This window comes from Austrofundulus limnaeus, unplaced genomic scaffold (assembly GCF_001266775.1).
Source record: "Austrofundulus limnaeus strain Quisiro unplaced genomic scaffold, Austrofundulus_limnaeus-1.0 Scaffold300, whole genome shotgun sequence".
NCBI lineage: Eukaryota > Metazoa > Chordata > Actinopteri > Cyprinodontiformes > Rivulidae > Austrofundulus > Austrofundulus limnaeus.
The window spans coordinates 253,738-266,444 of NW_013952702.1; the positions used below are offsets into that span (position 1 = coordinate 253,738).

At 41.4% G+C, this 12,707-nt stretch overlaps 3 protein-coding genes across 3 annotated transcripts in view; 1 reads left to right on the forward strand and 2 right to left on the reverse strand.

Moving 5' to 3' along the window:
• Positions 1–5,016, forward strand: part of LOC106526922 (phosphatidylinositol 5-phosphate 4-kinase type-2 beta) — an 11,439-nt gene extending 6,423 nt beyond the window's left edge. Inside the window, exons 2-10 of the mRNA XM_014021650.1 lie at positions 265–362; positions 690–786; positions 875–1,027; positions 1,131–1,277; positions 2,218–2,256; positions 2,464–2,577; positions 2,651–2,912; positions 2,999–3,102; positions 4,149–5,016. Of these exons, the coding sequence (XP_013877104.1) occupies positions 265–362; positions 690–786; positions 875–1,027; positions 1,131–1,277; positions 2,218–2,256; positions 2,464–2,577; positions 2,651–2,912; positions 2,999–3,102; positions 4,149–4,229 (1,095 nt within the window). The 3' untranslated portion in view covers positions 4,230–5,016. The remainder of the gene's footprint in view (positions 1–264; positions 363–689; positions 787–874; positions 1,028–1,130; positions 1,278–2,217; positions 2,257–2,463; positions 2,578–2,650; positions 2,913–2,998; positions 3,103–4,148) is intronic.
• A 2,300-nt stretch (positions 5,017–7,316) lies between these two features.
• On the reverse strand, positions 7,317–9,447 carry psmb3 (proteasome 20S subunit beta 3). Its single transcript, XM_014021652.1, has 6 exons — positions 9,340–9,447; positions 8,475–8,659; positions 8,297–8,404; positions 7,707–7,884; positions 7,533–7,627; positions 7,317–7,415 (listed from the first exon to the last, which is right to left on the reverse strand). The coding sequence occupies exons 1-6, from the start codon at positions 9,340–9,342 to the stop codon at positions 7,367–7,369; spliced, it is 618 nt and encodes a 205-aa protein (XP_013877106.1). The 5' UTR covers positions 9,343–9,447; the 3' UTR covers positions 7,317–7,366.
• A 539-nt stretch (positions 9,448–9,986) lies between these two features.
• cwc25 (CWC25 spliceosome associated protein homolog) lies at positions 9,987–12,585 on the reverse strand. The gene is made up of 8 exons (XM_014021651.1): positions 12,362–12,585; positions 11,754–11,926; positions 11,431–11,667; positions 11,282–11,351; positions 11,051–11,193; positions 10,912–10,978; positions 10,564–10,763; positions 9,987–10,476 (listed from the first exon to the last, which is right to left on the reverse strand). The coding sequence occupies exons 1-8, from the start codon at positions 12,377–12,379 to the stop codon at positions 10,194–10,196; spliced, it is 1,191 nt and encodes a 396-aa protein (XP_013877105.1). The 5' UTR covers positions 12,380–12,585; the 3' UTR covers positions 9,987–10,193.
• Positions 12,586–12,707: the final 122 nt, after the last annotated feature.

The window sequence follows — 12,707 nt, forward strand, 5'->3', positions numbered from 1 at the left end:
CTGACTCACTCCTTCAAACACATGATTTCATCAGGATGTTTCATCTCACCTGAGTTCTGATAAACTGTTAAATTAAAAATAAAATGAGCAGACTTATCGTCTGAACAAACCTCAGGATGAGCTCATGAACTGTTTTTTCTGTTTTTATCATTTTAAACATTTGGACTCTGAGYGTCGTCCTCAGTGTTCTCAAAGTTTAAATTTATTTGTCAGTAAACACACAACATGAAATAATTTGTGTATTTGTGTGTGTTTTTCCTCCAGGTTAACGAGTTAAGTAACGTGCCTGTACCAGTTATGCTGATGCCAGATGACTTTAAAGCCTACAGTAAGATAAAAGTGGACAACCACCTGTTTAACAAGTAAGTCTGAATGAACCGACCGGAGCAACGTCCTCATTACTGAGGCTGTATCATGCTTTTATTTTGGTGGGTGTTTTTCAGGTGGATCACTTTAACCTGAATTTCTCTCTTTTATAAACATCAATAAATAAAGATCAAAGTTGAGCTGAGAGGAGAAATGTGTCAAAGTTTAGTGTTCTGTAAAGGTCAGCTGGACCTTTTGTTCTGCTTGGTTCTGTGTGACACAAATAGAAACAAATCCAACACCCAGCATGCAGACTTTGTTTTTGTTCCTTTTAAACTGTGAGGACCTGTTGTTTATTTGTTTATTTATTTATTTCCCGTCAGAGAAAACCTCCCGAGTCGCTTTAAGTTCAAAGAGTACTGTCCCATGGTGTTCAGGAACCTGAGGGAGCGGTTCTGCATCGACGACCAGGACTACCAGGTTCACGTCYAGAACCTTTCACTGAAGCCTGAATTTAAAAACCACCTGAACATGTAAATTATTTATTTTTGTTTTCTTGTTCCGACAGAACTCCCTGACTCGCAGCGCCCCCATCAACAGCGACTCCCAGGGTCGCTTCGGGAACCGCTTCCTGACGAGCTACGACCACCGCTTCGTCATCAAAACCGTGTCCAGCGAGGACATCGCAGAGATGCACAACATCCTGAAGAAATATCACCAGGTAGAGACGCACCTGAAGCTCCTCACTGTCAGGACTCACAGCTTGTGTTTCATCAAACTGAACCGTGGAGCTGAGTTTGAATCAGCTTTTATCTCCTCCTCAGTTTATCGTGGAGTGTCACGGCAACACGCTGCTGCCTCAGTTCCTGGGCATGTACCGGCTAACGGTGGACGGGGTGGAGACCTACATGGTGGTGACCCGGAACGTCTTCAGCCACCGCCTCACCGTGCACCGCAAGTACGACCTGAAGGTACGAGAGTCCACTTCCTGTTTGAGTCGTAATGAATGAGSTTCTGCTCAACTTATCAAAAGGTCATTTAAAAAGCAAACAACAACATTTAACAAACAGGTCTGATCACAGATTAATGTCCACCCTTCCTTTAGCTGCAGGGTTTAAAGTGCCGGTGACAAGCATGTCCTTCAAATACAAAAAGACAAAGAAAACATCTTTATATTTCASAAAGTTGGTATARTACACACAATTTTACCCGTTTTATCACAAAACTGCATATTTTCTTTTGAATCAAAGGGAACTCTGGTTTTTGTTTACTGAAGCAATATTATTTGAACTCTAGTCTGTGTTGTTAGCCATTGTAGCAATGCTCTGTTAACATTGTCACTGTTTCTGTAGCTAAACAAACACACTTCAGCTGTTTCTGTAGCTAAACAAACACACTTCAGCTGTTTCTCTAAGTAAACAAACACACTTCAGCTGTTTTTCTAAGTAAACAAACACACTTCAGCTGTTTCTATAAGTAAACAAACACACTTCAGCTGTTTCTGTAGCTAAACAAACACACTTCAGCTCTGCTCTTTGTTTATTGAAACAATATTATTTGAACTCTGACTCTTCATCTCTCTGATAGAGACTCAAAATAATGTAAAACATCAGAYCTGGGTTTTTAGCTGTTGTAGCAACGCTCTGTTCACATGCAGACATTGCCCTATGACATCACTTCCTGTTACTTCACAGGCAAATATCTCTTCAACTGTTCATCTCAGCGACATGACATTTATTTTGCAGTATTTTATCGATGTCCTCTTTCCAAAAAAGCATTTATGTTTATATTACAAAAAWTTGACATCTCAGGCACTTTAAAGCTGTAGGAGGTAATTAAAAAAGCCTCTCACTTTGTTTATAAAAACCACGTCTCCKGCTGCTGGGTTTACTTTACTTCCTGTGTTTTCAGGGTTCTACGGTCTCCAGGGAAGCCAGCGACAAGGAGAAGGTGAGTTTGTTTTCTCGGCTGATGCCAACAGACCAAAATAACCTCAGAATAAACTCGTCAGCTGAATTAAACCGTTTAGAGCTGGACGAAAGCAGACACGGCTCCTGAGTTTTATTTTACGTTTGTCTCCAGGAGGAAGATGAAGTGTTTTTAAAATGTTTATCCGGCTCTAAAAGCAGATGTAAAACTGAGCTTCTCCCCCTCCAGGCCAAAGAACTTCCCACTTTCAAAGACAACGACTTCCTGAATGAAGGACACAAGCTGCAGATAGGAGACGACAACAAGAAGTACTTTTTAGAGAAGCTAAAGCGGGACGTGGAGGTAAGACCAACGTCCAGACGAGTTTCAGCTCAGATCCAAACCCCAGTCTGACTCGTGTTGAAACCCGGTGCAGTTCCTGGCCACCCTGAAGATCATGGACTACAGCCTCCTGGTGGGCATCCACGACGTGGAGCGGGCAGAGCAGGAGGAGATGGATGTGGAGGGCGGCGTGGAGGAGGAGGACCTGGAGAGCGACGGGATGGGGGGAGGAGTGCTGACGGGCTCCTTCGGCACGCCCCCTGACAGCCCTGGGAACCCCCTGAACTGCGGCGGCTTCTTCGGCCCCGGAGAGTTCGACCCCTCCGTCGACGTTTACGCAATCAAGAGCCACGACGGTGGGCGGTGTTTGGATTTTCAAAATCTGACCCCTGGTTCCATCGGCTCGGCTCTAAAGAAAACTTTATTTTTATTTTCATTCYAGGCGCTGCGAAGAAAGAGGTTTACTTCATGGCCATCATCGACATCCTGACGCACTACGATGCTAAGAAAAAAGCTGCACACGCTGCCAAAACTGTGAAACACGGGGTCAGTACCAAACATGATTCAGTCTTTGACCAGGTGATAGACAGAGCCCTCCCTGAGGCTGTCAACAAACACGACTCAGTCTTTGACCAGGTGATAGACAGAGCCCTCCCTGAGGCTGTCACCAAACACGACTCAGTCTTTGACCAGGTCATAGACAGAGCCCTCCCTGAGGCTGTCACCAAACATGACTCAGTCTTTGACCAGGTGATAGACAGAGCCCTCCCTGAGGCTGTCACCAAACATGACTCAGTCTTTGACCAGGTGATAGACAGAACCCTCAGAACCCTGAGGCTGTCACCAAACACGACTCAGTCTTTGACCAGGCGATAGACAGAGCCCTCCCTGAGGCTGTCACCAAACACCAGGTGATAGACAGACCCCTCCCTGAGGCTGCTGGTGGACTCTGGTCTGGTCCAGTCCAGTTTAGTGGTTCTGGTCTCGACCTCAGGATCCTCCCATGTAGCTGGGAGCTTCACCTTCTCCATCATCATCATCATCATCATCCTCAGCTCATGAGCGTCAGATAATTGTTTCCCTCTCTGGAGGACTTCCTCCTTTTTCATTAGTTCTTAAAATGCAGGTACGCACTCAACGTAAACAAATTACTTCTATCTACAAATTTTACAAACCTGAACATAAAAACAAATCACTACCTCCATCTTAAATGTCTGTTCTTCACCTACTTTCAGTTACTGCAGCTGTTTCTCTAAGTAAACAAACACACTTCAGCTGTTTTTGTAGATGAACAAACACACTTTAAACAAAAGTTTACAATTTGTTTACAGCATTTTAGAAAACTTAAAACTTCAGTGTCTTGATCCCAAGTCTGAACCTGAACCTGGTCCTGGTCTGTGGACTGACGCTCAGTAAATGATGCATATACACCTGGTCCCTGGGCTGAGTCGTGTGTCCTGTCCCTGCGTGTCCTCTCTGTCCCCACATGTCCTCTCTGTCCCCACATGTCCTCTCTGATTTTAAATGTGATCAAGTTTTAAATTCTGGCTTTGATTAAATTAGTTTTTGTTTGTTTGTTTGTTTGTTTGCAGGCGGGGGCTGAGATCTCGACAGTGAACCCGGAGCAGTACTCCAAAAGATTCTACGAGTTCATGTCCAACATCCTGTCCTAGATTCACCTTCTGGTCCAGCTCGTCTCCTCCGGTTGTAGTTCTGTCAAATGTCTTAGTCCTCTGTGTCCATCCGTCTCCCGTCTTTAAAAAAAAAAAAAGCGTCCATCTTTGTCCCCTGAAGGAGGGACGCATCGAGCCTGTTACACGAACACCTCCTCTCTGTCCCCCGTTCTATTTTTGTTTTTAATTCTGTCCCCTGTCCCCGCCTCGTCCTCGTCCTCATGCCAGCACGAACACTGTCTCACGAATGCCTTGAACCAGTTTCAGCTTCAGCCGTTTCCGGTCCGTCAGCGGAGTGTCCTCGGCTTTTACTTTCAAACTGACGCCGAACAGCCAGAATGCACGACGACCTCCCCGCCGTCACKTTTAACCCCGCCCCCTGCTGGGAGACCCCAGAATAACACGTTAATTAACATGTAATAACAGTTACTGAATGCAAACGTCCAAAATGCATGGCCGACGTCTTCACCAGACTCACTAAAGTGTTAAAACTTTGATGTTGGAATGTTCTGTTGCCATAACCTTTCTGAATATTTTTAACTTTAACCGTACGTTGGGTCTGAGGAGGAAAAAGATTTAATGTTTAAAAAACAGAGGGGAATTCTGCAGCAAATACCTGTTTTATTACCATAAGGATCATTTTTATATCTTGTTTACATTAATGTAGCAATTTTGTGTTTGTATACAGTATTGTTTTGTTACCAACAGACATTAGGAAAAAAAAGGTTACTTGAAAATGATTCATTGCAAAATAAAAGGGAGTTTTATCTCGTTTTTGTTGTCTTTACTCCTCTGGTCRGCTTGTTTTTATTCTGAGTTTCTTTAATGAAGGAAAAGTTCAGTTTGAGATTCATTAAAACTAATGAATCCAACAGGAAGCTGAATTACAGTTCTGTTTGAATCTTTTATAAACCGAAGGCAGCCTCAGCTGAAATCAGCTGAAAGATCAAACCAAGCTGCTAAAGCTAAAAGAACACAAGCTAAAGGCTGAACTGGGGTAAGGCTGAATGTTAGCTAAAGGCTAGCTAATAGGTAGCAAATGTACATTAAACATAATGAAAGAAATGCTAATTGTACAAAACAAACCAAAAGTACAGTAAAAGTAGCAAAAAAAAAAGCTAATGGCACAAGGTAGGCTAACGGTAAAAAAGTTAACAGTAAAAGATAAGCTGTAAGTAGGAAAAGAACAGTAAATAGTAGGAAATAACAAGCTAATAGCAAAAATGTAGGCAAAGAGTAATGAAAGAAAAGATAATAGCAAGAGTAAGCTAAAAGTAGCTAAATAAATGCTAATAGTAACAAAAGGCAAGCCAATACTGGGTAAAGTAGAAAAAAAGAATGCTAAAAGTAGCTAAAGGCAAGCTAATATTAGCAAAAGGATGCTAAAAGCAGCAAAAGAAATCTAATAGTAGCAGAAGGTAAAATTTGAACGTAAAAAGTTAAAATCAGGAGAATACATTCAAACCACAGGGCCTGGGTCTGCTCCTCATCAGTCAACCGGTGTGTGATCCGGCTGAGCCACGAAGGAGGAGTTTCCTGTTAGATCAACCCATTGATTGTTTAAACTCCGCCCACCCGAAGCRGAGTTAAACTCAACATGTCAGGTGGTACCTGTTAGCTAGCTGCACCTYCAGTGGAATAATAAGTAAAGAGATAATTAAAGATATTTCAACTATCCTGGACTTTTTGGACACATTTAAGAAACTGGCTTCAAGCTGCAGTTTCCACCTACCTGCAGCCTCAGGTGAGCTTAAAAGTTTGTCATAGTTAAATTATTTAGCTCTCTTTCTACACCAGTAGGTTATTCTCTCARTGGCAGGTGTTTAAAATGATATTTTAAAGTTATGTTTGGAAACAACTGCTGTGTGTAAAATGACCGACCAGTCATTACATTTTGAACAGGAACATTTTTATTAATTAAATTTTATTTAGATAAAAGCTTGAGATGGTTCTGCTAAACCAATGTTTCCAAACCCTGGTCCTGACACACCTGGACTGAATGAAGGAGAGATTAACAGGTGTCTGAAGACYAACTGAAGAACAGGGAAACATCTAAAAACCTGCAGGACCATGGGCCTCAAACACCAGGGTCAGGAACCACTGTACTAACAACATAAAGCTGACCAAAGCTCCAGTAAATATCCAGTACCAGTCAGTCCTATTTCCACTGGCAGATCCCTTAAAGWGATCCCTGATTAGTTGTAACATTAAACTTTATTTGATAAACATTTATTTAAACTGTAAAATAAAGACTAAAAATACTGTTTAATTTTGTAAAATTTTTAAAATATATTTTAACACAGACGGAGCCATTTTATTTACACGCAAAGCATTCTGGGTAAATGATGGCAAAAGAACCTCAGCTTAGCCTGTTAGCCTTCGCGCCAGCGCCCACACTATATTGCCTTATATGTATTAGTTCAGCACTAGCGCTACAAACAAGCTAAGCTGAGGTCCTCCATCCATATTTTCAGTTACAGCTTGAGTCATTTTTGTGTTCCCCTCTCTGTCATGTGGATGGAGGACCTCAGTGACGAGAGGAGAATGTGTAGCACTGAGCTAATATATATATATGGTGATAGCATCGGGGCTAATGCTAAAGCTAACAGGCTAATCTGAGGTTGTTCTTCCATGAAGCAGCTCTGTTGTCCTCCATCYATATTTTCAGTTCCAGGCTGAGTCATTTCTACCTTCTCCTCTCTGTCAACGCTCTCTGGTTTCATTTAAAAGAGTCGATCATCAGATATTGTCCAAGATTAACCTTCAGGGTGGATATAGCTCGCTAGCAGCCTCGCACCGAGGACCTATCCACGTCATCATTTACCCAGAATGCTTTGTGTGCAAATAAAATGGCCCCGTCTGCATTAAAATATATTTTTAAACTTTTAGTTTAAAATGATAAAAACTGAACAGTCTACAGTATTTTTACAGTTTTTATTTTACAGTTAAAATAAATGTTTATCATATAAAGTCTAATGTTACAACTAATCATGGATCCCTTTAATGAGCTCAGATTTGAAATCAAACTGAGACGTGTTTCTGGTTTGAACTTATTTTTCTTTGTTGAACAGTAAGAAAACAAACAGCAACAGGAATCGTATTTATTTTTATACAAAACATCTCTAATGGGCCAAGCTTTAGTCCATTCGGGCCTTCAGGGTCCGTGTGGTGATCTTGTCTTTCTCACTGATGGAAGAAATAAAAAATCCTTTTAAACCACTTTAACACAGACAGAAAAATGCCTCTAATCACCTCAGTAATCTGTTTAAAGTATGAGCAGGTTGTTTACGTTGTTTTACTTACATCACGTGAACGACCACGCCCATACCGGAGACGGCGTCCCGGTCCACGGCGTTCAGCATGGCCTGTGAGATGGTCTCAAACAGGTCCTCTGGTTCCTGCAGGACCAACAAGGACTCTCGAGTTAATTTGCAGTCAGAGTGTTTTCAGTTAGGTGTTTGTGACGTGAAGACGCACCATGTCGGGCTCCCACAGAGACTCGCACATGCCATACATCTGCTCCGAACAGGTCCCGCTCACGACGAAGTCCTCCGTCACCATCGGGCAGCCGATCAGGTCCAGGGAGCAGATGAACGGCTCCAAGGTTTTCGGGTCCAGTCCTGCGATCACCGGCTCRATGTAGTACGGCCCGAACCTGAGGAAACAAAACCACGTTGTGTTTCATTTATCCTTCTTTGAGTTGATTAAACTCATGATTTGTGAAGCATCAGGCACTTCTTCTTTCAGCTGTTCCCTCTTCAGAGAGTCGCCCTCCTCCGTCTCCCTCTGTCCTCTCTGACTGCATCCATGTCCAAAACTAACATACCTGCTGTCCCTCCTCTGATCAGCTCCAGCCAAGTTCTTGGATTTGGTTTTAAAAAAAAGAGTCAATTAATCATTTTTCTAAGTCATTACGAGGGAGGCTGTCACATATTTAATGTGTTGCACTTTGTTGTTTAGTCCCTCGACGCTCGCTCTATTTCTGAAAACTGGTCAGTGCTTGACGTGGTCAGTTGTTTCTTGGATTATGAAGGGTCAGAGGTCTTTAAGGCCCCTCTGAAACTCACCTCCTCTCGTACAGCAGGTTGGACACCATGCTCATGAAGGTTTTGGGTTTGATCTGACGCCCCTCCTTCAGCTCGTACAGGTTCAGTCTGAATTTAAGCCTCTGGGATCTGAACAGAAACACAAACCAATGAGCTCGATCTTCTSCCCGCAGTTAGTCTGAACAAGTCRAACACTCACACTGTCTGGACATCAGTAGCCAGCCCAGCCAGCCCGATGAACAGCCTGTCTCCCATGGGGAAGATCTTCTGGAAGTCTGTGGTGACCATCTGGGCCTGAATGCCGAACCTCCGGTCTGCAGCGATCGCCACGCAGTTCTTCCCCCGCATGGCCATGACGGCACCGCCGTTATACGACATAATAGACTGGAAAGTGCAAAAACATCAAATATCTGAGTGAACAAATCAAAAGATTGAATCAACTCATGACAGGAAAAATGAAGTCATCACTTTTCTTTAAATTGTCTCAAAGCAGACTAACTTTCTTAAACTTCAGCTGCTAATTCGTTTTGTTGAAAAGATTTGCTTTAAAACATTATTTTTAACATTTTTAAAAGGGCTGAATTAGTGTTCACTGATCTGTTTTCTGCTAAAGAAATACTGAAATACTAACATTTTTATACATTTTGTCAAACATTCAGCTGGTTTATTTAACAAAAGCACCGATTTTAATTTACACATCAAACAAATTTAATGTAGAACATTTAATATCTGATAAATAAAGTTAGATCATTAAGGAAAGTTGTGTTTAAAGCAATTGTCTTAATTAAATCCAGGAAATTAGCAAGTTTTTAATTTAGCATCTAAATCGTTTTACTGACTAATAACGTCCACCTGTTATCAGAAAATATTTAATAAACCTTAAACATTATAAAGCATGACAGTGAGCATTAAACAATTAAATAGTAATTATGGGTTTCGAGATATTAATTTCTGACGTGAACGTTAGCAGACTTAGCATGTATGCTAACGCTAGCTTAGTCAATAATTAAATTGACATACTTTTAAAAATCACTTCATATATTTGTTATCATTTAATTTCTTACCATTTTGAAGATGTGGTGGTAAACCTATCCCTAGCTTTAAAATATAAACTCCTTCTTTGTTTATGATTAGCTGTTAGCTTCTCACAGTGACTACACGATTTAGAAACACAAAGATCACACAAGCAAACTTTCTTACGTCAGGACGTTGGGTCAATATGATTGGCTGAGGTCAAGTTAGTCCGCCTGTGATTGGCTGATGCTGCCGGCATAGTTTGGTTGCSGTGTGTTGAAATGAAACTGTTTCTTTCAGAACATTTTCTCTGCCTCTAGCTGAAGTTTTTTAACCCCTAAAAAAATTTCATTTAAATGTGTAATTGATAAAGAAGATGCAATATAATTTAAATTTATTTTAGACACTGATGTATTGAGTCACTCATGTGGTAATTGTTCCTTTAAATAAACCCAGTTTTTCTCTGTTAGATGCTGGTTTTATTTTTTCCAGCCTTTCTGGTTTTGTGTAATCTGAGATAATTTAAAGTATTAAAATCTCTTTTTTAAAAAGTCATGCAATGTTTAAATCATCTCTGCAGGATAATCATTTTATCCTTCTGTATTAGTTTTTATAATGAACAGAACATTTAAAAACATGAATTATTAAAATTTGACCATCAGAGCATCAACAGTTTAAACATAAAATAAAGAAATAATTTTTTTAAATCAATATTTTTTTTATTTTACAGTATTTACCTCTTTACACAAAATAACAACCATATATTCAAAAAACAATYGTTTGAAAATCTAAAATGTCAAACTGTACAAAAAAACAACAAATTGATGCTTTTCACCGAGATGGGAACAAACTGCTCATGTTTTCAAAATAAAAGCCAGATGATTTGTTTGTTTGAAAACAGAAACTAATTCCTCTTCATGAAGTTGTCGAGGGAGGCCGGCGTTCTCTGGATGGAGTGAATGTTTCTCTTCACTCGGTCCTCTAAAGAGGAGCTGGCAGCGCTCTCCAGCTTCATGTCGTGGATGAATCCGGCGTGTCGCTCCTGTTTGACGTTTTGTTCTCGCTGCTTCTCCTGCTCGTCCTGCCTCTTGTACCGCTTCACGTTGTTCTCCCGGTCCTCCTCCCTCTGCTTGGCCTGGCTCATCATCTCACGCCTCTTCCTCTCCAGCTCCTCGGCAGAAAGCTTCCTGCAGACGACAGAACAGGAACGTAAACAACTTGCTGTGTCGACAGATATGACAGCACGACCTCACCTCACGTGTACGAGCTCTTACTTTGACACGTGGTTCCTCTGACGCTGGTAACGCTGCGGGCTTGGCGCTCTGGGCTCCACCTTCCTCTCGGCTCTGTGTGAGGATGAGGAGGAGTGTCGGTTGTCCTTGTGGTTCGGGTGAGGAGAGCGCGACCGGCTCCTCTCTCTGCGCCCAGAGCGACTCGACGTAGCCGAGTCCTGATGATGTCGGCCTCCAGGAAGCTGCGGGATCACGATTTACCTTTTTAGATTCAGTAAATAAAAACCCTGGTACAAAATGATTTTTATATAAACATTAAAAGTCTTACATCAAAGCATCAGATACCCTGAAATATTCTGAAAACTATAAGAAACAAAGCTGTTCTCTGACCTGGAGGCCGTATCCTGGAACATGATGTGAAGATTTAACGTCTGTAGATTCATCTCTTGAGTTCCACCTGAAAACAGACGATTTAATTAAATATTCTCAGTAAAAAATAAAAACAGAGTGGCTTTAAACTCATCCCAACCTGCGTTTGTCCTCCTCATCGTCTGAGCTTAAACTCCTCCTCCTGTGCTTCGTTTCCCTTCTCCTTTCCTTGCCCTCTTTCTTCTCCTTTCTTTCCTTCTTCCTCTTCTTTTTCTTGTCTTTCTTTTCAAGATTCTGTTGCAGCTGTTGGGCAAATTAAAAAATCTATTAGTAATAAYCCAATTTTAACTACATTTTCAGCATAGAGAAAGCAAAATGAAAAGATTGGTACCATTTCCTTAATTTTCTTCATCTTTACTGGATTAGTTAGAAACTCTCTCTTTTTTTCTTCCTCACGTTTCCTTCAGGACAAAAAACGTGAAGTTATAAGTAAATGTGCTTTTATTCCCAAACGTTTTAGGACAAAGTGTGCCAACCAACCGGATCTGGAACAAAGGGTCCTCCCTGATCTTAGCAGCCAGATCCAGGCCTGAAGCAGGGGTGACGGGGTTGAAAATGGAGCCAGGCAGGAGGCCCGTCTCGGCTGATGGACCGCTCTCCGGCTCCTCGTACTGATCTGTGATCTGCTTGTCGATGGGGCGCCCCAGCAGATACTCGTCTCTGGACACCTGACCAGCGGGACCCTGGTACATCCAGTCCAGGCGGTCATCTCTCTTCCTGTGAGCAAACACAAACAGCTCAGCTCAAGTWGTTTCGTTAAAACCTACAGAACAGCCTTCCTGAAAATGTTTGGGCTAACTGACTTGATGGCACCAGTTTCCTCTGCGTATCTGGTCATTTCTTCTCGAGCTCGTTCGTTTTTCAGCTCCTTCTGGAGCTCCTCGATCTTCTTACGTTCAGCTTCATGTTTCTGCTCAGCTTTCCAGACTCGCTCGATGTTTTTCATAGTCTGGGGGTGCCAGCTCTTTTTTAAGTTCTGGAAGCAGAAAAAGTAAAACATTAGCTGCTGTTTCACCTGTAGAAACAATGAAACAAATTAACAAGTCTAATAACAACTTTATCATCATCCTCATCCGATCATATTTCTACAGTTTTATTCTGAAAATTAAAGTAAATATTTATATAGCCTAACTGCTGCTATAAAATTAGGAAGTTAGATGCTAAAATGCTATATTCTAACATTTAATACGATTAAAATATTTTTTAAAAATAACAAAGTGAAATTTAATGTAGCCGAATGGAAATATTAAGCATAACAAGTTCTAATTACTCATCTACACTGTTTAATCTATGAAGATCACTAGTGAAATAAAAAAATGTTAAATGTAACACAATCCTAATAGAGTTTAGCTTTAGCTTCGACCTCCGGTATACGAACAGCTTTTCTCGAAGGACTTTAAAGCGAACTCACCAGATCTCCGCCTCCCATCTTGACAAATAATTTGTCTTTTAAGAATAACAAGAAACAAAAATAAATAAATTTGTTCGTAAAGGGGAAAACGTAAACAAACAACCCCTCAACGCTAGCTAGAAAATGGAGTCAAGCTAGTCGCTTTATTCAGCTTCCGGTTCTTCTTCTTCGTGTGTTTAAATTCGGTTGGAGAGCGCTGCTTTCAAGTACACTTCGCTGCAGCATGCAGCTCGGGGCGGTGACAGACCTTTCCGTCGGTCCCATACCTTATATGGAAATGGGACTATTGCATTCCGGAAATGAAGGGGGCGCTAGTGACACTATTTTCTATTAAACACTATCAACA

Bases quoted from the DNA above. Each gene is read 5' to 3' on its own strand.
- cwc25 (XM_014021651.1), bottom strand. The intron at 11,194-11,281 runs GTACCAATCTTT...TTTGCCCAACAG, and splicing joins TGAAGAAAATTAAGGAAATG to CTGCAACAGAATCTTGAAAA. The intron at 10,477-10,563 runs GTAAGAGCTCGT...TGTCGTCTGCAG, and splicing joins CAGAGGAACCACGTGTCAAA to GAAGCTTTCTGCCGAGGAGC.